Below are 24,392 nucleotides of genomic sequence, written 5' to 3' on the forward strand. Positions count from 1 at the left end.
TCACTAATGAGTCTTTTGTAAACGAAACGCGCGTCTGGCGTATATACTCAATTAAGTCCTGGTATCTATGATGAGTTTATTTACAGCCTCTTGGTCGATGCCACTGCTGGTGGAGATTTATTTCCCAGAGGATATCACAAGCCAGGTAGTCAGCACTTTTTGTTCTGACATGAATGGTCATTGATACGGTTATATTTATAAATTTACTGTTTACAAATTTTTGAATGTTTTTAATTACTAAGGCTTTTCTACCTCAGGCATATTTCACCTAAGCTGTATTTGGCAAAACTTTTAGGAATTTTGGTTCTCAATGCTCTTCAACTTCGTACTTTATTTGTCCTTTTTAACTTTTTTGGATTAGAGCGTCACTGATGAGTGACATTTGCTAAACATTTTTGTGACAACTACGTATATATCAGGTTGATGCATAAATATGAATGTCATGGATGTAATTTTGGCAAGATATATAATAATGCATGTATATATGTGTATATCCATTACCAATATGGCCACACAAAAAAGAATGTGTGTTTAGTGTCGCATGCTAAAACCGGAAGGTATAAAATGTAGTTTAGTTTTTTTGAAAAAAAGTTTATAATTTTTTTACATTGAATCATTTGTTAGCAACATTATGACTTTAACAGTGCTTATTCAAAAATGATTTAAAAAACGTAAAGATAGGGGATAAAAGTGAGGGGAGGTAGTGGTAATTTTAGCACATATACATTTTTGTGTGGCGTTGTTTCTCTGTCTATCTGTCTGTCCTTCGTCCTCCGTCAACATGTAGAACGGCTAAAAAAAAAATCATTATTTTGAAAGAACCGTTAGGTAGTTGTTTTCATCGATAATTCGTACATTTTCCCTTTTATCTTACTGCCTAATGTTTTCGAGTATCAACCTACTGGCTGTATCACTGAAAATATTAGGTAATACATTGTGTGACGTCATAATTACCGATAAACAGAATAATAGGTAGTTTCGTTTTTGATACTGACTATATCATGTGGAATATCTTAACTCGCTATAACGGGCTCGTCTAGATATTCCACATGATATAGTCAGTACCAAACACAAAACTACCTATTATTCTATATATAATTATTGATGGGAGTTCCCTTTTGATTTGTATTAAATTCAGAGTTTACGTAGTTTTTAGACAATAACTTACTTTTAAGTACTTTGTCTATATGCCTTTTTATGTTTCGTCGATACATATATGACTTGGCTCTGTACAAATACACCACGTCATTGTGTTGTACTTGGTACATTTGTGTATAGTCTTGGCTTTAATATTTTACTAATATGCTTGTTCTTTGTGCTATTTTGTGCTTCTTTGTTACATGTTGTTTTTTTTTTTCTTCATTTTGTGTGATAAGGACTATAACGCAATGTTGACGGCTGTATACATGACATTTTTGCCTATTGTGTCTGTTTGTTTTGTTCGGGCATCGTTGTCAATATAACGGAATTTGATGCGACTTTGTCATGCAAGTTAGAGGTTTAGCTATCTAAAAAACAAGGTTCAATCCACTATTATCTACAAAAGAAAAATCCTGAACCAAGTCAGGAGTTCAGTTTTTTTGTGATTTTACTTTTTTTTCCAAAAATCGATTTAAGTTCTGCTGTTCATGTTGCTGATTTTATAGTTGGCTAAGTGATGTTACTTTTTTCAGATCTTTTAAATAAGTTCCCTTTAGTATTTGCCCATACATTTCTGATACGACATTGAGAAGTCATTGAAGTTATCGCAATTATTCATGGCGCAGCTGTTCATTTGTCTCTTACATCGCAAACATACATGACATATGTACCAAAACCCAATAATAGGCATTCACATTTCCCTATAACTTTCGATCAGACTGAAAAATATAGTCTTGTTTCCTGCTACTGACAAAAGTAGGATAGGTGAGAAAATTATTATTTTATTTTCATTTTATTTCTTTTCTCTTTTTTTAAAGATAGACTGCCGTTTAGGTTTAGGAATAAATGCAGTTCCTAAAGTAAAGTAATGTCTTCAAAAGGCACCAGTCAGGGTTATGTCAGAAAAACTGTAGTATCTTCATTTTGAAAGTTTAACAGCCGGCATCAGTAAATGCTTATCCGTCACAGTGTAACAGTGACACAAATACCACGAGACATGCTTACATCGTCATGAATATGTCTTGTTCCTCTTCAGATTGAGACACACTGGATTGACTTTTTTACCTCAGAAAGGTGCAGTTGACAGATCAGGAGCTGCTTACCTTTCCAAAACACATGGGTTCACTGCTGGTTTTAAGAGCAGTTCGTGTGGTCCATTTTTGTTTAGGTTTCAATGTTTCTTGTGTTGTTCTCTGTCGTTGTGTGTTTGTTTTCCGTAGTTTGTCTGTTCCTTCGATTTATTTTTGTGTTGATTACACTATTGGTATGTTTGTCATTTTTATATATTTTAGTTGTATTCAAAAATTAGAGAACAAAACAATGACATCCATGACAACAGTGAGACGTTGCCTAATTTACAGTTTAAGAAAGCCAGAGTGGTTCCCAAAGTTTAAAGAAAAAATACTTGACAAGATCAATATATATATATACTTAAATATAAAACAACTACAAATTACCCCCCCCCCCCCCCTTTTTCAAGTTTTTCGCAATTAAATTGATTTAGATTAAGTTTAACTCTTTTCCAGGCACTCTCATATCAGTCATTTAACTTAAATGTCTATAAATAACAAGACAGTATTATCTGTTATTTATATGGTCCCCAGTATTTCCCCCGCCAAAAGTGCACATAAGACAGGCATATTTGGTTGTTAACAAAACACAAACACAAATATGTCCTCAGGGAATTCAATTGATTTCTGAATAATACTGCTATTAATAATTAAGTTTAATTAAAGTTCAGGTACAGTAAAGTATTTATATTTCAAAAACGTTTACATACAATTTTTACTTTTCAAAAGCTGATTGGATATAGCCTTGTACAATGTAAATAAAGCAATCAGTTGTCAATGAACGTCCCTTGAGATTGCGGTTTTCACAGAATTAAGCACGGATTACGTTTAGGTCATCGGACCCAAATGAATTCCTGATTTGTCCTTTAAATCTTTAGGGTCGGGTAGAAGAAAACACGACTATATTTTGAATGGCCTCGATAGTTGTGCAAGATTTTTTTGAGAAAAAAAAACTCAAGTACTTTACAATTAAATTCATAAAATATGTAAAAGGAGAGTATGTCAGGGTATAACAGTCAGCAACTTCATGACTAAAGCTTACCAAATCAGAGACATTGATGATATATCCTTCGTATATATTGTCAACATGCTGATTACGATGCCAGGGGTAGTCGATGTATCATATATGCCAAGCTGTAAATTGTTCCTTATGTTTCGTTTGAAAACTTGAATACATTTAAAAGAAACCGTCAAAGTGGTTGTCGTTGTGTTTTGTCTGCTATATTTGTTTTCGGTTAATTGTTTTGTTATGCAAATATGCTGTTAGTTTTCTCGATTTACATTCTTTATTTTGGACTTTTATAACCAACAATTACGTATGAGTATATGCTTTTAATGATGATTGCCTGTTATTGCTTACTTTGTTGGATAGTTGTTTCATTGGCAACCATACAACATCGTCTTGTTATTTTTATTAAGATCTGTTAATGATGCCTAATTTTCAATTGTCAATGTTCTTGCCTGAAATGATTGATTTGACAATTGTTATGAAGTATTATCATGACAACTTCAATTAAAATGTTGTTGTGATCAGATGATTTTGTGCAGAGTTATATTATGGACCTTTGACTTGAATAATCAGTTTTACACTTTTTTTAAATTGGTAAATGCATGTATGTAGTTTTATAATGACACAAAATTACACATCAAGTACACATTTTGTTCCGTTCTGATTCAATCAAATAATCTATTTCGACACTTTTGTTTATCATGCAGCTGATGCTTGTAGATATATTGACCTGCTATATATTACAATACATTATGCCACGTTATATATTAACATTTTGCTCCAGTATAATTATATGTTAACCGGTAGGGGACTATGTATAGCCATGCATGATGCTATACTCTGTCACTCTCATTTTGTTTGTCATAATTGAAATTCATTATTAGTGCCAATAGAAAATACATAAATTATTCCTATTATGATATTTACCTGTGTTCTTAGTAAAAAGGTGTAGTTGTATAGGCATTTCGAAATACATTGAGCCAATAAAAATAAGTGGAAAAGTAATCAAATATCACTTCATTCATTTTTAATTTATATTTATATGATACTAAAAATAAAAACAAATAAAAATTTTGATACTTGAACTTACTTTGATAGTTTTCCTTCGCTTCAAAATTGCCAACCCGTGTCAAAAATAGCCGACTACCCAGAATGTGGTGTTCTAGACGGTGTTATTGTTTAAACTTTTTGTTTGGCGATCTCTTTGTAATTCAATTGTTAAACATAAATTAATCTTAGTACAGAAGTATTTACTACATGAACACAATAACCTTCAAGAACAAAATTTTACTTTAAAAACATAGTTAAACACACGTTCCTGATATTTTATAAATCAACCAGCTAACAAATTCCCAAAGAGTAGAATCTGTTAAATTACCAGTTACTAACTACTGAAAACGCCTCAACGAAGACAAGTACACGAAATATCACTATTGTATGTATTTACATTTGTTGTAAGAAATAAGGTGTATTTGTATTGGCGTTTTGTAATACATTTAGCCAATGAAAGTAAGTGAAATATCACTTCATTTATTTTCAAACAACCAATCTAAGTATTAAGAATGTCCTTGTAGGTGGATATCCTTATGATCATCACCCAATAAGTTTGCAGCGATACATCGGTAATCTCCGTCATCATTAGGTAAAAAGTTCGATATTGTAAGAAGGTGTGTAGTGGGATCTACATGCACATTACTGCCCAATCCTCTACCCTGCAATTAATAACAAATATGTAAAACATATTAGAATAGTATATAAGAGTAATTAGTACAGTAAGCATCGAATTTATATGAGTTTGAATGTCCCTCTGGTATCTTTCGCACCTCTTTCTTTTTTTCTTAACTTAATCATTAAAAGAGAGGCGAGAGATTTCAGAGGGGCATTCAAACTCGTAAGTGGAAAAATTAACTGATAGCGTCATGCATAAAAAGCAAACGATATACAGACAATTACTAGTACACTTACAACCACTTCGTTGTATTGTACAATAAAATGAACAATGAACAACAACCCGACCAAAAAGTTAAATACAGACGAAGGCCACCAAGTGGTCCTCAACACATCGAGAAAATCCCGCACCCGAAGCGGACTTCAGCTGGCACTTAAAATGTGTAAAAGTTCGGTGAAAATGGACGTCATAATTTCCTAAACATATAAATGAACTAAGATCAAAGAACAAACAAAACTAACGAAGACAAGAGTCTCCTGATTTTGCCCATGCGTAAAATGGATGATTTTTCCAATGAACTCGATGCCACGACTATTTATCTAAGATCAACACAAAATATTATCAAAGTTGCACATTCAATGTAATGTAGCACTTTAATAGTACTAAATTAAATAGAGCTTAGTTGTTTTGATACATAAACATGATTCACATTTGATGAAAAATGAAGTATTTATCATAGATGGGACAGCAGTCTGCTCTATGGTCGGGTTGTTGTCTCTTTGACACATTCCCCATTCCATTCTCAATTTTAATAAGAAAAAATTAAATACTGTAAATGTAGTACATCAACAATTTTTTTTTAAATAATGTAAATACTTAAAGTTAACATGCAAACATGTTAAAATTGATTTAAAAGCACAATATCATTTGACATATTTGTTTCATGTAAACAAGTCTAAATTGAAAACAACGTCCAAACCTATGATTGCTTTTGATAAAAACCGCAATTTTTATACATGTGGATGCAACGGTATTTGAAAGGCCATATAATTTACCTCAATTTAGAATGGATTTTTAGGAGTCGATATAGAATGAACGAATCATATTAACCCGTAGGCAAATAAAATTCAAACCCAAACGAAAAACAAAATAACCAAGTCTTTATTGAATTCAACGTTGAAACCTATAATTGCGTTGGCTAAAAACCACAATTGTTATACATCTAATATTTTTGCATGCAAAACAAATTGCTTTGCAAGAACAAACAGCATTTTCCAAAAGACCAAAAAAGTGAAAAAGTATATTTTAACAAAATCCATTTGACTAGCAGGTCGAACAACGGATGATACTAACCCTGCTGACTGCCTTTGGTGTTTGCAAAAAAAATGGATCACCAGATGGAACAAAATAGATCTTAATGATTAATCAAATAAATACCAAACAGAAAGCAATACACTTGTGGAAAAAATTATAGACCTCATGTATTTGTATATATACGACGCAAAATTCATTAGTTATTTCAGAAATGTGAGTTTTAAAGGGCTATGATTAACTCCATATTTCGCGCTCTTTTCCCTCAAAACAATGAATTAAAATACTAAAAATCACATCATTGTATTGGAATCAACAGTTTTAAGGACGTGATCGGCCATTCATAACATTTTGTGTATGCTTTTAAAAAATATTACATAAACAAATCAATCTACAATAATTTATCATTCTTCAAATATTCAACCAAGCATTATTTGAAAATGCCAATCTTATGCTTTTACACATCTGCTGTCAAACACAATTCTCTTAAATATTTAAAAAGAAATTATGACACGCGATACACAAGTATTTATATGTATGTGTAATTGAGATAAAGACAAACATTGTTTACCTTAACCATGAAATCTATTGTTGGCTTAGGATTTCCTGTGGCAATGCATTGGATCGTAACGGTATCGCCATATTTGATATTCGTTGGTCGAATAACAGTTTGTGTAATAATTGGGGCCGTCACTGAAAAGAGAAAAAAAATAAACATATAAAAGATCATAAAAATGTCAACATGAGTAACAAGAAAAATGTTGTTTTTTCTATTAAGATGCATATATATTTATTAACTTTTCGTCTTTCTTGGTCTGATATTCGATAATGATACATGTCCCAAATATTCTTATCTATATTATTTCTATAATGTGAAGTCATTAAAATGGCGAATATTATATGTGACGAATGAGATTAGGAAGTTTATGTGAATAAGGATAAGTAACAATTAAAGATAAATATTGCCTAGACATTGTCAATAAATTATTAAAGAATTTGTAGCAAAAACAGACTTTTCCCGACTAGTTGGTTTTTGTTATTTGTTTTCATAATCAACGAATTATTATCGAATTCTCAATTCTTCAAAAGTTAAAATTTGAAATCACATTTTAAGCTTCTCTTAAGGATTTACTAAGGTGAAATTAAAAAAAAATCTCAATTTTAAAAGAGGTTTGTGTCGTAACTTTATTATGACGTCGCTGTTTTCGATTCCGCCGTAAAGATTGCTAATAAATTTATGAAAAAGCGAACGCTCGAAGGGATGTTCCACTAAAGCAGGAGAAATGATAATGGACATATCATATTTTTTACAACTAATATGTTGTACTAGCGAGTTTCTAGATTGTATTGGGGTTTACCTGCGGAATACAAAATAATGGGCAAATACTGCAGAATAAAAGGCAAAAAAAAAAAGATTGAATGATGAGGTGCTAAAATATAAAGAATAACAAATATTGGAAACACAAAATAAACATTAATAAATGAATGACCCACTTTCCAGACCATTATCATAAAAAGGATCTACCAATACAAAACACATAATCATCATGAATAATCAACACTAAGAACGTTGGAATTTCATAGCATATTCAATGTAACTTAGTACCCCCTCCGACCATTTTCTCGATATAGAAGTTGGTGACATATAATATTTTTTTAATTTTCTGATGTATATGTTCAATATCTAATTGAATTCTAAATTTCCAAAAATATTATGGACTCATCTTGACATTAAGTGCAAAAATGAAAATGCTTCTCGAAGTGGACAAAATGTATGGCAAAAAAATAGCCGAAAGTGGTCATGAAATGGCACAACTTTGGCAGCGTATCGCTGCGATGCGGTATGTAGGATTCAGCGTATATTTTCGGTGGTGGGGGGGACATATAGACCAAGAGTACCAGCATGTTAGCGTATAGCTATCGGAATCTGTAGTTTTCTGTTCAAAAGAGGGTTGTAAATAAAAACAATGAGTTTCAACTTACAGTTTTCTCATATCACATGCATGCAACGTCATAACTATTATAGTCTTCTATACTACATGTATAAATAATTCGTCAAACATCTCATTTCATATAAGTATTTATCCGGATCAGCCTGTCGGGTTTTTACAAAGCAGAGTCAAATTCATATGTTTTAGTTCTAAATATGCATTTTACTTGCCACTGGACGTAAATGTGTGAAGTCCTATTTGAAATCGTTATTTATTTCACATGTGACGACAGAAATGATCTAAGTGTCGTCCATCTTTCCCAAATGTTCCTTTGATATCTAACGCCTCTGAACCCTGAACAGTTGGGGCAAGTTTGGATACAATATTAAAGCTTGATACGGTCTAAATTTGGATTGTGATAAAAATTTTGACATAATATAGGTTTCTGACACAAAATAAATGTGGTCAAAGGTATTTAAAATCTATTGTGCAATACTGTGCAATTGGAGATTTCTTTTTTAATTATTTCGAAAAATTTGCAAAAAAAAAAAAATGAAACGCCACCCCTCTTGGAGTAATTACCACCAAACTCAATCCCAGCCTTCCCTGTGTGGTATGAAACTTTGTAGTACAATTTTAGATAGATCCATAACGCAAGTTATTGTTAAATAGTAATTTTAGTAAAATGCTTGTTTGTGGCCCCTAATTCCTGAACGTTTTGAGCAATTACATGTACCCCTTAAATAAATTTCAGCCTTTCATTTGTGATATGGAACCTTGTGATACAATTTCAGAAAGATTCATTACTTCTCAATGTCATATTAGAAATTTATGAAAATCAAAAGGGTATTTACATCAACAGATATAAACAATTTATCAAAGTTGTATCAAAATTGATGAAAGCGATATTTAGTTATAATTGTCCGAAAACTGGAAAATCCCCCTTTTTTAATAGATAACTCGGAAACGTAAAATCAAAATTTATAAAAAAAAACAAAAAAAAAAACAAAGGGAGCTCACGTCAATAGATATAAACAATTTCTTTAAAGTTTTATGCCAATTGGTTAAAGCGTTTTTGAGTTATTGTCCGATATGTTGACGACGGACGGACGGACAGATGTATACCATAATACGGCCCGTAACCGGGCGTATACTAATTCAACACGTACTATACATTTGGCTTTACCAGTCTCCAACAAGAGAAATATTTAACACACACATACGCACACACACACATATGTATTTATGTAGAGATATGCACATGTCTCACAGAGTACTGCTTAACTGTAACAAATACAATAATGGTCCGTCTGGTGAAAGAATATTCCACTCATATAGACAAATGTTTTGTGCTGATGTTCATGTTATATTTGCCACTGAAAGTTTTGCAAAAATCAAGAAAAACAATGGTAAAAAAAATAATAAATAGTAATAAAAGTTCATATGTAGGTTCGAGTTTAGATCACTCAATGTGATCACTGTCGACAGTGATAAAGGGATATTGTCGGAGACCTTGACTGAAAAGGACATCCAGTTTTTTTACTCTTTATTCTTTTGTTCTTTAAACAAAAATAGCCAACATGATATATCAGAGAGTGCTTAAATATTCAATTAAATATTTTCAAATTAGCTTTCATTAATGAGGGGTTGGGGGAGGGGGGTTCAGAGGGGTCCTGATCCCGAAATCCCGGGCTTAACAACACTTGATCCCGACGTCCCGAGAAAGGTCCTGCCCCCCTCATTAATCAGTATTGGCAAAAATAGGTGCATTTACCACAATGAAAGATAAATGTGATAAAAGAAAATACATTCAAACAAAAAGAGGTGCACCAACAGAAAATAGAAACCACCTTCTTTCTCTTAATTTCATCGGATCTTAATATTTAAACTCTTACCAGAATTTTTACTCTATCTAACAGTATAACACAAGAAGTTTCTAAGTGTAACTCGAGCTTAAACTAGAAATCTTACTGGAAAAAATATTCGAAATCAAAATAAAACTGGAACTCGAACTTAATTTGTCTCGATTATGGAGCGTTGTGTAATAACAGAAATGTTAGCCAATTTTCAATTTCTTCCGAAAACGGTGTCATTGAGGGCTTTTTTTTTTTAAAGTGCCGAGTTTGTGGCTTTTAAAACATGGCATTTCGGGTTTTATCTTCCCGGTGCAATGGACAAGTTAGTGAATTTATTCTGTTTGTAGTCTAAATGAAACGTGTTACTTTTCAGCCCAGATACCCTCAATCTTCCGAAGTAGAAGATTCTAAATCTGCAAGCCGTACATTAATTCTTTAATACGGCATGAGGCACACATTAGTTTTTCCTTTACAACAAATGCAATTAAAAAATTTAGATGACTCCAACTTTGACAATTACTTTTTAATAAACTGTTACTGTATGTTTAATAATGAATAATCAAAATAACTTAAAATAAATATTATTATATATAAAAAAAAATAAAAATATAATTTTAACCCAATAGTTCCAAGCATTGCAAGAAATGCTGCTATGCTAGCAACTTCGTTCTATAACGTTAACAGAAAAAGTTATAATTCCCGCCAAAAATTGATAATAAGATTATTTCCACTATAGCGGATTTAAAACATCGATGACCCCCCTTTTTTATTAATGCTTTTAAAATCTCCCCTGAAGCTGCAACTAATGCAGAAGTTTGAAGGAAAAAACATTAGTAGATTTTTTTTTATTTCAAGAAAAATCTATAATAAACGGCAATTAAAAATGGCGGGAAATGTAAAAAGGCCTTAAAAAATAAGGAAACTGAGAAAAATAAATGTGTATAAAATAAAAGTTACAATTGACTGTTTTAATTAAACCAGTTAAACATCGTTTTTTAATAATTTTGCCTTCTTTTAGCATTTTTGAGCGCTATTTCTATATTACGGTATAACGCAATTCTTTACTTTTTGATGACGTCATATCTCGAAAACAACATCGGTGACCCCAATTTTTTTTTCGCCTAAAATATTGAAATAAGTATGAACTGTCTAAATGCAAAATTTCAATGAATTATTATTAGTAGTTTAAATAGTGTGATTTTCCTTTAAGCATTTTTTAGTAAGGCTGAGTATAATTTTTTTAGCATGGTGTAAAAACCAGAGCCGCCACGCCAAAAGGATTCTACTTATATCGTATACTATCAAAAATTTCATTACATGAAATACCATTGCTATATGTTGTGTGTAAATTTGCTTTGTTTGAAATTGTTATTCGAAACAAAAGACATCGGATTGCCTAAGACGCATATAGTACATTTTCAAAATTTTATGTTTGTTATGCACTCGCTTAACAAACTATCTGACCAATTTGATTCCATCATGAAAGGATGAGTCTTTTGTGGACAAACCGTGCGTCTAGAGTACACATTATTAACCCTGGTATCTTAAATTCTGATAAAATAGGGGCGAAAAATATCAGAGGGACACTCAAACTCACAGATCGTAATATAAACTGACATCGCCATGGCTTAAAAGGGAAAAGACAAACAGTCAAATAATAGTACACAAGACACAACATAGAAAACTAAAGACTAAGCAACACGACCTCACTTAAATCTGGGGGGATCTGGGGAGTTGTTGCAGCCATAGTTGTAGTAGTTGTGGTTGTAGGAAGAGCTATTGTTGATTTGATGGTACTTACTTGGAATAGGCGTTGTTGGCGCCATAGTTGTAGTAGTTGTAGTAGTTGTGGTTGGAGGAGGAGCTATTGTCGACCTGATTGTACAGTTACGGTTACATAGTTCCGTGTCACAACAAAATGAACAGATTCCCTGGGGATTATTTTGCGCAATTGTTGCACATTGCTGAAAAATAAAATTGTTTTTAGTTTAGTGTGATATTTATGTTTTCTATTAAGTACATTTCATTGTGTTCATTGTCATTTACAATATCTCTTGTTTGTTTAAACACCCTAAATAACTATATCCAATGCTTATCATCATCATGATGTTTGGGGGGACCAGGGTACCTCATAAGCTATCAAAAATCTTTTTAGTATTGTTGTAGTATACAATCTACACAGTCGTTTAACCACGGGTATATCGATAATGAAAACATGCCACAACACAGCGTTGCCCACTTAACATGCTTGTAAAACTTTACATGGTGTATTGTTTTGAATTTTAGACGGTTGGTATTTGTGAAATTGAAAATAAGCCTTCGCACAATTTACTCAATTCTTAAATATGTCTATACGCGGCACGTTGCACGGACTGTTTTCTCTCTCTATATATATATATACCAAATACCATCAGTGTCAACTGACATTAAACATATATCAGCATTCATCCCGGTTGATCCAACTATTTATGTTTTGTTTATTTCTACTCGTCCTGAACCTGCATAGTTGTCATTGATTTATAATAAACCAACAATTGATCAAACATTTTGCCATCCCCACATAAAAGAGATTTGTACATCCATAAACATTAAATAACACATATCAGAATACTTTTACTTTTTTTTTTTTTATCCTGAACGCAATTAAGAATGTTCGATTTAACACATCTAACATCCAATGAATTTACTTAGTTAACAGACTTCATTAACAGTCAGATAAAAACACATGACCAAATGCAATGCTAATGTATCAAACAGATCTAAATACAATGTTGACTTTGTAACAATTTCGAATAAATTGATTAAAAAGATCAATGAGTTTACCCGGATCTCAATGTTTATCTCGATGATAAACCGTCTTTTATAATGCACGTCTTATACCAATGAATATGGTCCTAGTGTTTCATCTAATGTTTTGTTTTATGTTTTATTTTATTTTTGTAATTAGAAGTTACTAACATGTTTCCTGATATATTTAGACTTGATATCAACTTTATTAAGGTTTTCGTTATTTTGAGCGAGTCTTTGTTCATAAAATATTTGGATAGCAAATCCATATCCATAACATCGAGAGTGTTACTTGTATTAAATAATAATGTGGTTACTTTTTCAAAATAAGCCGAATGCAAACAGTGAATTAAAAAAAATGTAAAATAAGCCGAATTCAAACAGTGAATTTAAAAAATGCAAAATAAGCCGAATTCAAAAAGTGAATTTAAAAAATGTTCCCAATTATTTCAGAAAATTTATGAAGTTCGTAATCCTAATTACGGAATAAACAGACAAACCATCAGTACCATTGTTGCCATGAAAAAGTTCACGATTCCATGTTCGTAACGTCCTTGCATCATCGGTAATTAATGTCATCCTGTGTATTCGTAACGTCCTTGCATCACCGGTAATTAATATCCTGTGTGTTCGTAACGTCCTTGCATCACCGGTAACTAATGCTATCCTGTGTGTTCGTAACGTCCTTGCATCACCGGTAATTAATGTTGTCCTGTGTGTTCGTAACGTCCTTGCATCACCGGTAATTAATGCTATCCTGTGTGTTCGTAACGTCCTTGCATCACCGGTAACTAATGCTATCCTGTGTGTTCGTAACGTCCTTGCATCACCGGTAATTAATGTTATCATGTGTGTTCGTAACGTCCTTGCACCACCGGTAATTAATGTTATTCTGTGTGTTCGTAACGTCCTTGCATCACCGGTAATTAATGTTATCCTGTGTGCTCGTAACGTCCTTGCATCACCGGTAATTAATGTTATCCTGTGTGTTCGTAACGTCCTTGCATCACCGGTAATTAATGCTATCCTGTGTGTTCGTAACGTCCTTGCATCACCGGTAACTAATGCTATCCTGTGTGTTCGTAACGTCCTTGCATCACCGTTAATTAATGTTATCCTGTGTGTTTGTGCTATTTTTCTGTCACGTAGTGTTATCTTTTTAGCGATATTTAAATAATGTCATATAAGCGACAGATTCGGCTAACCATTGAACCAGGTTAAACCCACGAATTTTTTTCTCTAAATGTCCTGTACCAAATCAGGAATATGGCAAATAGTATCAAGTAGTTAGTCTCTTTGCATGTTAGGGTTTGCGTTTGTTGCACTTGATCATGATCAGTGTTCCTGTTTCTCATTTGTTTCCCTCTTATAATGGATGTGTTTTCTTCAGTTTTAGTTTTTTACCCGGATTTGATTCTCACCCTAGTGATAGTAGCATGCATCTTCATGTGCCCATTGAAAGTCAGTATGTTTACAAAGTTTCTTTAATTAACAGTAAGAATACTGGTATTATAATGAATATCGAGTAGTATATTACAGTATTTGTAAGATTTCTTTGCCAAATAAAAGTTATAATGTGTTGATATTACAGCGAGACTGTACTCCTCAATTTACAACTGTAGCTAGATTGACACATTGTAAAACTATTGCTTAATAAAGGCAACAGTAGTATACCAATGTTCGAAATTCATAAATCGATAGAGAAACAACAAATCCGGGTTACAATCTAAAACTGAGGGAAACGTATCAGCCGAATATTTGAACTACGTCACAACAGAAACACAACACCAAAATGTACACACAAAAACGAACTATAATTTAACAATGGCCATTTTCCTGAATTGGTTCAGGACATTTTATGAAAAAAAAAATAGTGGAATGAACCGTGTTTTGTGGCATGCAAAACATCCCGCGTTAGTGGCGATGTTAATTATAACATTAAAATGACAACATTACACAACAGGGCTACAATAAATAAATGTGAGAAAATATAGGACAGAGCTCGAAAAACAAACGAATAATAGCCATCAAAAGGTGCCATGCTAAAAATGTTTATACGCCAGACGTGCGTTACGTCCACACAAAACGTTGCTCAGATGAAAAAAGTTTGAAAGCCAAAACAAGTACAAAGTTGAAGATCGACAAGGACCAATTGTTCCAAAAAGTTGTGACCAATACGGCCCGGATTATCTGCCTAAGACAAAAACATCATTATTATCAAGAATAATACATAGTTTTACAAACAATAAATTTTATAAAGTAACTTTATAATAGATATACATGAACTGAAGTGGTGACTAGTATAGAATAAAAACGAATACATTACAAAATCACAGCCGTGTTAGCTAAAGCCATTGCAATGCCCAAAGTTACGTCACATTTGAATTGCTAAAACGTGTTCCGAAAATTAAGAAAGAATTTGGAAGAAATTCAAAATTAGATTTGTATTCTTCACCGGTGTTAGGGACTTTCTGTCTTTACCTTGTTTTTGTTTCATGTTGAAACCCTCACTGTACGTTTTAGATAACAGCATAACCATTGTTCCTTTTTCTTTCTTGTGATTATGTATGAAGAACTAATGCATTGGTATATATATTTTGTTCTCAAAAGCTTCATTAAAACCTTTCTACATGCAACATACCGTTTTCTCTGAACAACCATGACTCCAACGTGGTTTACCAATCAAATTTTGTGTTTGTTTTATAGAGCATGCCTGTAATGTAATTAAAAAATGGAAAACATAAATTAATATATTCTAAAGACAAACAGTCCGGACTATATTTATTTTATGCTGTCATCTGCTCTTTCCCTTTATTATTTGATTGTGTATCACATCATATATTCATGTGTATTGTCGTTGTCATGTATATTTGACCATGCAATAAGGCTAACATGTTTTGACATCTCACCATTTTAGCCTTCATACATTCAGATGTGGTGTATACATATGGCTATATCAATCAAACTCAAGAATCTTAACCGGGTTTGTGAGCATCACGACGGGTGCCACATGTGAGGCAGGATCTGCTTACACATTTGGAGCCCCTTGGATCATCTCAGGTTTTAGTTAGGTTCGTGCTTACTCTTTAATTTTCCATGTTGTGTTTTGTTAACTATTGTTTGTCTGTTTGTGTTTTTCTTATTTAGCCTTTGACTTGTCAGTTTATTTTTGATATATAAGTTTGAATGCCCCTCTTTTAGATATAGTTTATACCAATGCATGTAGATTTGGTATATTCCCTCTTACTTAAGATGTGCGTATACCTATAAATTTGGGAGATATGGGTACATGTAATACCTTGATTAAATGTATTCCCTACAAAAATAAGAAATGAGGTGTTACAAATGTAGTCTTGGCCTATACGAGATAATTAAAAAATGCTGCAGCGTTTTCTTAGAACTTTAACAGATACAATGTACTCAAATGACCATTACTGGTTCCGTGTACAAATATATCGTATGACTTATTAACATATCAACATTTTGGAAATTCTATTTCCGAGGATTGCAAAATGTCCCTTATACATTTATAAAACAATACTGAAGACATTTTCAAATTGAGAATCAACCTGTGGTCCTTCAAAAAAATAAGACCAATTACTTTGAATTTCATTAATCAATCCCATCTTTGAAAGTAAACTTTGGAAAATTACCATTTACTAATTGGTTGTGAAATGCTGAATTGATTATTTCTGGGTCTCTTTCGATTAAATTTACCAAACTTAGTTATAAAACTAACAAAAAACAAAATATATCTTGTGATTCAGTCATACATTACCGAATCTTGGTCACAAAGTGCAATGTGATTGCATTTATCAGCATCCATTGCCGAAGGGCACAAAACAAGGAAGTAATCGTTCAGTAAATTTTATTTGTGCGAAACGCATTTCTTAATTTACCTTCATCAGGAACGCTAAAAGGAGAATATTTAAAAGCTAAGGATGGAAAAGAACCGTAAGAGTCAAAGACTGTCATTGTACATGACTACATAAATTCATTTTGTATTGACGTCAGTCGCGCCTTTCGTCTACAAAAGACTCATCAGTGACCCTCGAATCCAAAAAAGTTAAAAAGGCCAAATAAAGTACGAAGTTAAAGAGCATTTAGAACCACAATTCCTTAAAATGTACAGCTAAGGTAATCTATTCCTGAGGTAGACAAGCCTTAGTATTTCAAAAATTCAAAGGACCTAAAACAGCCATTTCTATCAGAGGTCAACTTTGCCTGAAGGAACTGAATCCTAAGATTATTTCAAATTTTCAAATGTATAAACGGACAATTGTAGAAAGTTAGTTTTAAATCATGTCAGAACCAAAGTACTGACTACAGAACGAATGATACCCTTGGGGACTGACAGTCCACCAGCAGCGGTATTAACTCGGTGTGATAACAAGAAAACAACTTTATAAATTGCATGCGTTTCAAACGTTTTTCTGTATTCACCTTCATCAGGGAAATGCAAAAGCCAAATATTTAAAATCCTAGAATGTATAAGAAACAAAGTGTTTGATAAGCTATATGAAAAAAAAACCCTAAAAGAGCAAAATCTATCAAACATACATCTACCTTTGATTTCTCTCTAGATTAAGTGTATATTATTAATTGTCGTCATAATATGCAAAACACTACATAATATTAACAATCAGATATATGAAGTAGGAAACTGGATTCTTTTTTGTTTTACTTTGTTTAAGTTCTTATTAAAATGTTCATGGTTAAGCATTTTTTACCGGATATTAGCGTTTAGGGACTTTAATTTCCAAGGATTGCACTAGTCCCTTATAAATTAATAAAAAAAAATGAAGACATTGTCACATTGCAAACATACCTGTGGTCCGAATTCCTCCAAAAAATATAAAAATTTGGCGGAGTACCAATAGCTTAGAATTTTGTAATCAATATCATCTGTGAGTGTAAGTTTTGGGAAATTACCAATTACGAATTGGATTATGAAATGCAGAATTATCTTTGGGTCACTTTCGATTAAATTTACCAAACCTAGATATTAAACTAACAATAACAAAATACGTCTTGTTATTCAGTCATACATTACCGAATCTCGGTCACAAAGTGTAATGTGATTGCATTTATTAGCATCCATTGCCAGAGGACATTTATAACATATGGTTGATCCTACGGGAAGATTAACACCTGTAACAGAATAAATATAATTTAATATTGATCATACTATTTCATGTATTTGGTATTAAAAGATGCACACGACAGGTGCCTCATGTGGTGCAGAATCTGCTTACTTTTCCGGAGCACCTGAGATCATCCCAAAGTTTTTTGGTGGGGTCGTATTACTCAGTCTTTAGTTTTCTATGTTGTTTCTTGTGTACTTTTATTTGTTTATGTGTCGTTTTCATTTTTAGCCATGCTGTTTTCAGTTTATTTTCGATTAATGAGTTTGACTGTTCCTCTGATGTCTTTCACTTCTCCTAATATCATTTTTATTTATTTTAAGACATACATGTAACAGCACGTTGTGTGTTTCTTAATATATCGTTATGATTACCGTAAAAATATCCATTCGGAATTTTTGGTCCTCATTGTGCTTCAAAATACAAAATAAACAGTCTACAGACTTTTCAAAAGGAAACTCAAAATTAAGCAAAACTAACCACACAAAAAGCTAAGGGTAAATTTCAGATTCTACGAACAGATGAGCAGATATATTTGTTTATTTCTATAGGAATTTACCATATGTTTGACATTTTTACTTATCATTTCTGTTTTCGTCTCTAAAAGTTTGACAATGACATTAAATGAACAGTAAAGCCTTGAATGTTTTACAAGTAACAATACAGACTTGAAATGTTTTCGTCTCTAAAAGCTTGACTAGGAACAATAAAGACTTGGAATGTTTTTGTCTCTAAAAGCTTAACAAAGAACAATAAAGACTTCAAATGTGTTTGACTCTAAAAGCTTAACATACGTGCACCACATTGGTTCATGTTGCATAAATCTTTATCCTCACAGCAATGGCGGCAAATAACAGTTTCGGCACGTTTGCCTATGCCAAGTGGGTTTGCTATACAATACTGAAATAGGAGAAATATATAAAAACTAAAGGATAACAGTTTCATCACGTTTGCCTATGCCTAGTGGGTTTGCTATACAATACTATAATAGGTGAAGTAAATAAAATTTAAAGGATGTTGTTTACAGTCTAATCAAGATACAGAGGTCAACATCGAACCATAGAAATCGTAGAAACTGACATCATAAGACAACTGACTTTTGAAATGGGGTTATTTACAATGCAGATGAATTCATACAGCTGAACAAGAGGATAAAGTGATAGGTCAAACTTTCAATTAACAGCGATATTCATTATTTTTCGTTCGATACCAATTTTCGTGGATTTTGAGGGTATAGGTGAACCACGAAATCAAATGTTCAACGAATGACAAATTTCAGGGTTGTATTCAAACTTCGGCAAAACCACAAAATTAAATATCTATGAACACGCAAGTTTTCCTTAATCCATGAAAATTGCTTTTTCGAAATCATTTATTTTGGTCCACTACTCATATGGTCTTGAACATATACATAAAGGAGATATATAACCCTACCCGATACTCTAAGAAATCAAATTCACATTATCTTATTTAAACTTGTAACGCATTTGACTTGGTAAAATATGTGTAACATACATAGTGTACCAATAGCAATTACCTGACGGTCTTTACATCCAACGTTGTACAGTATAATACCATCATTTGTTACGTATCTCTCCACAGAACAGATCTATATAAAGAAAGATAAGATATATATTTTTCTCCTCTGTACGATGCAATTTGTAAATATAGCTGTTTCACAAACCACGCATCTTTTGTTCACATATATATATATAATATTTCATGGTATTTCGTTTTTTTTTTAAATACTGGTTCCATGATATGATCTATGTTTCATCTCATAAAAACATAACTTTGTATATTACCAGTAAAAATACACACAAAAGCGGCCAAGTAGAATTCTGAAGAAGATCATCGGTGAAGGGATGAGTGGTACAGTATTTTAGTATAAGTTTAAACTCTTAGAACTCTGGAGATATAGATGCTGGGAAATGACAATGGAAATATGAGATTTGAACTCGTTATTTTTGCGCCTGTCCCAAGTCAGGAGTATCTGGCCTTTGTTAGTCTTGTATTATTTTAATATTACTTTCTTGTGTACAATTTGGAAATTAGTATGGCGTTCATTATCACTGGACTAGTATATATTTGTTTAGGGGCCAGCTGAAGGACGCCTCCGGGTGCGGGAATTTCTCGCTACATTGAAGACCTGTTGGTGACCCTCTGCTGTTGTTTTTTATTTGGTCGGGTTGTTGTCTCTTTGACACATTCCTCATTTCCATTCTCAATTTTATTGATAAAAGTGACATTAAGAGCAATGCATTTCACTTTCATCAGTTAAGGGTTTACTCCTCTAACTTCCATATTGGCATTGTTGAAAGGATATGTTTCTAAAAAACATAATGTCTCTTTATGTCTTAGTTCAAAGTGCTAAGGTACACATTTATCCCTCAAAAAAATCCATTACAAGTTAGTTGGCCAATTTGGAATATGTTACACACATGACGACGGGTATGTTTCGATTGTTGTTACTGTAATCTCGTCATATTTCCCTCGAATGTGACCTACCGTATAAGACTTATCACCGGGTTTAGTTACATAAGCAACACAACAGGTGCCCTTTGTTGAACAGAATATGCTTATACTTCATAAACACCTTTTTCAAGGTTGCTTAATCTTTTTTTTCTATGTTGCCTCTTTTTTCGTACCTTAAAAGAAGTGAGTAAGTTGGTTTTACCTCTTGTTTAACACTCGATTGCTTACATGTTGGTGAAGTTTTGTGATTCTCCAAATCCTGTCCTTGTTCGATTCGATTTTTAAAATAAGTCAGTTACGCTTGAATCATTAACGATATCAATTTTCTATGCACCTGATGCATTCGATAATTGATTATTTTCCATGTGTTGCTCGTGGCCAAATTATTTGGTCCAACAGTATAACAAAAGCTGGGAAGGAAGTAAGTTCTTCGCGTGAAGGAGACACGATTTTTTATAAAAAAAAATCCACAATTTTGAAACAGCAAATTCAAATAACACAATGTCTATATTTTTCCTGTTTTCTGAAGCGCGTTTACGACAATAAATGTCCCTAGTGATATTCAAAGTCAAACTATTAAAAACTCTATGAAATGTACCTCATGGTCGCCACATTCTGTAACAATAGTAGTATCTAGTGGTGATGTTAAACGAACACCTTCAAGACATCGTATTTTAGCATCTGCAAATATATGACAAGAAATATTAATAAAGCTATTCGTTGATTCGTGGATTTTATGATTTACTCCATATGAAATATTGATTGATTGATAACTGTGAAACGCTCCATATAAGAGATTGATTGATTAATAACTGTGAAATGCCACTTTCGGTACTATCACCTTCTTCTTGGTGGTCATTTGTTGGAAGCCAGAGTACCCGGAGATAAATACCGACTTCCAGTAGGTGAACTGACCATCCTATTCAATAGTAATATAATATATCTGCCATGAACGGGTTTTTAACTCACAAGCTCTGTGTCCGAAGGGTAGTGATACAATAGTTCGACTACTTAGACAACTAGGCTACTGAGGCCATGAATATACATACTATTGATTTTGAATTCAAATGTCAGTTTTATTGCAAAGATTTAAACATAACTATATAACTCAGTTTTGGATGTAACGCGTCTTCTGATTGGCTGACGTTTTTTGTTTATAATCTCATAGACATAATTTAGTCACGTGACCTTGACGTCATCAAAGTTTTTCATGGTTTTCTCCGGTTAAAATGTGATTTAGAAATAAAGTATAAGAAATAACTGCAATATTTTTTTTTCTGTCTATTCGAAATAACATCAAAAATGTGGTGCACACTTTAAAATAACCACTACGCGCGTTATTAAAAGTGTGCACCACATTTGTTATGTTATTTCTTTATAGATAGAAAAAATAGTACAGCCATTCCTTAAAAAGAACTCACTTGCTGATGTTATCACCAACAATACAGATAAAAACCAATACATATCTGAAACAGAAACAAATATATCTTAAAACATGCAAAACTTCGGACAGTAGGAGACTTGATATTTGTACTTTTTAAATGAGAATGAATAACATTAAAAAATAAAATTAAAAAAAAACTTAACTCCGAGGAAAATTCAAAACGGAAATTCCCTAATCAAATGTCAAAATCAAATGATAAAACACATCAAAGGAATAGACAACAATTGTCATATTTCTAACTTGGTATAGGCATTTTCAAATGTAGAAAATGTAGAAAATGGTGGGTTGAACCTGGTTTTATAGCACTAAACCTCTCACTTGAAATCCAGTCGCATCACATTCCATTATATTTACAGCGATGCGTGAACAAAACAGACATAATAGTTAAAAATGAGAGAATAAATGCAACTTTTTACATTCAGCTATACATAATCATATATAAAAGGATGGGGTATTAGTGCCAATGAGACAATTCGCCACCCAAGTCACAATTTGCAAAAGTAAACGATTATCAAAGTACGGTCATCAATACGGAGCCGTTTATGGTATATAACAGTGTAAATAATTAATATGTGGTTGACGACTAGAACCTGTACATATGTAATAACTTTGCAAATTGTTTTTTTTTAACCCTTCATTGAAATATTTCATCTGATTGTAGGTTTCAATTGTGAAATGAACTAATGTATTAAGGGTTATCGTGTATTACTTCATACCATATTTGTTTTTCGTGTATTTCTTTGTTACCGCTGTTGGTTTCATCGTTTGATTTTTTTACATGTTTTATTTCGAAGCATTTATAGCTTGTTATGTAGTATGGGTTTTGCTCATTTTTGAAGGTCGTACGGCGATTTATAGTTGTTAACTTCTACGTTATTTTGGTTTCTGGTGGAGAGTAAAAAAAAATCAAAAAGCTGAGAAATATAGCTTTTATTGCTGTTCGTCATATCATACAGTATGTCTACTTATATGCAAATTCGTAATTTTGAAAATAAGTCTTGAATATCAAGGATCCACAAGTTATCATAATAGCTCTACATTTCTCCTGTACGGAACTTTCGATCGTTATCTTATATACATACACGATATACATATCTGCCCGAATGGCTACATAAATATTTTTTTTATTTAAATAAAGCATTAATTTTGCAGTATTGAGTCGTAAAAGAAACATAAAAGCTCGGAAATTAAATATTCATGAAATATTCATGAGTTTCTATCTTACCTCGGATCATATTGAAGGAAAAGATGAGTGCTCGTCAAGGGTTGATCCGTACTGTCTTATCTTTACACTCTGTATTTACAAATTGACACATTGACCTTGTCCCAATACCTTCCATTTAGTTATCTGTTATATATCATGTACATATGCATATGACGTATTTTTGAAAAAACTAAGGCTTTTCTACCTCAGGCATAGATTACCTTAGCTGTATTTAGCATAACTTTTAGGAAATTTGATCCTTAATGCTCTTCAACTTCGTACTTTATTTGGCCTTTTTAACTTTTTTGGAATCGAGCGTCACTGATGAGTCTTTTGTAGACGAAACGCGCGTCTGGCGTATAAACATCAATTAGTCCTGGTATCTATGATTAGTTTATTTATAAACTTTTGAGTGAAATTTTTCCCGATACGTTTCGTACAATTGCCTGTTATAAATGATATATATAAACTGTTGAATGAAAATGGATCACTACTTGGGTGATACATTAAGTAAAATGCTTAATGGAACACCCATGTGAAAAATATCATAAAAAATTAATATAAACATTTGAATGTACAGGATAAGTAGGAGCAACTTAGAAAAGCTTTACCTGACTTTTATTAGACCGCTACTCGAATATACATGTGAAGTTTGGGATAATATGGGTGTGGATTATTGTAAAAAAATTAGAACAGCTGTAGCTTGAGGCATCCATCATTGTAACAGGTCTTCCAATTTTTACAAGTAATAGAAATATTTATGATGAGATTGGTTGGGAAACTCTAACTGAACGAATAGAAAGAAGGACGTTGCAATTATTCTATAATATTCAACATAATAATGCACCAGCCTATCTTTTCAATTCAATTCCACTAACAATGTAAAGTACAGCTGTTTATCAATTACGTAATGGGAATGATATAATATACCCTTTTTGTAGACTTTCATTAACCCAAGAATCCTTCATACCTTCAACAATACGACTGTGGAATAATCTTAATGTGGTGACACGCAACATTGACTCTTTAGGTAAATTTAAAACCTAACTAAAAAATCTTAAATTAAATCTTAAATTGAATTCAAAAGCCCAAGTACCAAAACATTATGACTTTGGCAATCGTACACTCAATATTATTTTGACACAACATAGGTGATCAGCTTCTTTATTGAATTATGATCTTAGCAGAGTCAACATTAATTCAGAACCGTCTTGTAGTTGTGGTGCTAAGTGCGAAGATTCACGTCACTTCTTTTTTTATTGTCCTAATTATTCGAATATAAGAACCAAATTATTTAATAATCTACATTGGTTACCAGATAACTCTCTTCTAAATTTGAACATTTTAACCTC

General features: G+C 32.5%; 1 protein-coding gene across 4 annotated transcripts in view; it reads right to left on the reverse strand.

Moving 5' to 3' along the window:
• LOC143052400 (uncharacterized) overlaps nt 1-23,150 on the reverse strand; it is a 106,590-nt gene extending 83,440 nt beyond the window's left edge. For 2 of the 4 annotated variants that reach the window (XM_076225431.1, XM_076225430.1), the window contains exons 1-5: nt 23,062-23,150; nt 21,814-21,858; nt 20,991-21,073; nt 19,455-19,526; nt 18,712-18,817 (exon numbers count right to left, since the gene is read on the reverse strand). In XM_076225431.1, the coding sequence (XP_076081546.1) occupies nt 18,712-18,817; nt 19,455-19,526; nt 20,991-21,073; nt 21,814-21,858; nt 23,062-23,071 (316 nt within the window). In that variant the 5' untranslated portion in view covers nt 23,072-23,150. Of the gene's footprint in view, nt 1-4,733; nt 4,932-6,770; nt 6,893-11,787; nt 11,951-15,414; nt 15,487-17,826; nt 17,925-18,711; nt 18,818-19,454; nt 19,527-20,990; nt 21,074-21,813; nt 21,859-23,061 lie in introns of those variants that run through there. The other 2 variants (XM_076225428.1, XM_076225429.1) reach the window with 2 other exon arrangements.
• Nucleotides 23,151-24,392: the final 1,242 nt, after the last annotated feature.

This window comes from Mytilus galloprovincialis, chromosome 11 (genome assembly GCF_965363235.1).
Source record: "Mytilus galloprovincialis chromosome 11, xbMytGall1.hap1.1, whole genome shotgun sequence".
In the NCBI taxonomy this organism is placed as follows: Eukaryota; Metazoa; Mollusca; class Bivalvia; order Mytilida; family Mytilidae; genus Mytilus; species Mytilus galloprovincialis.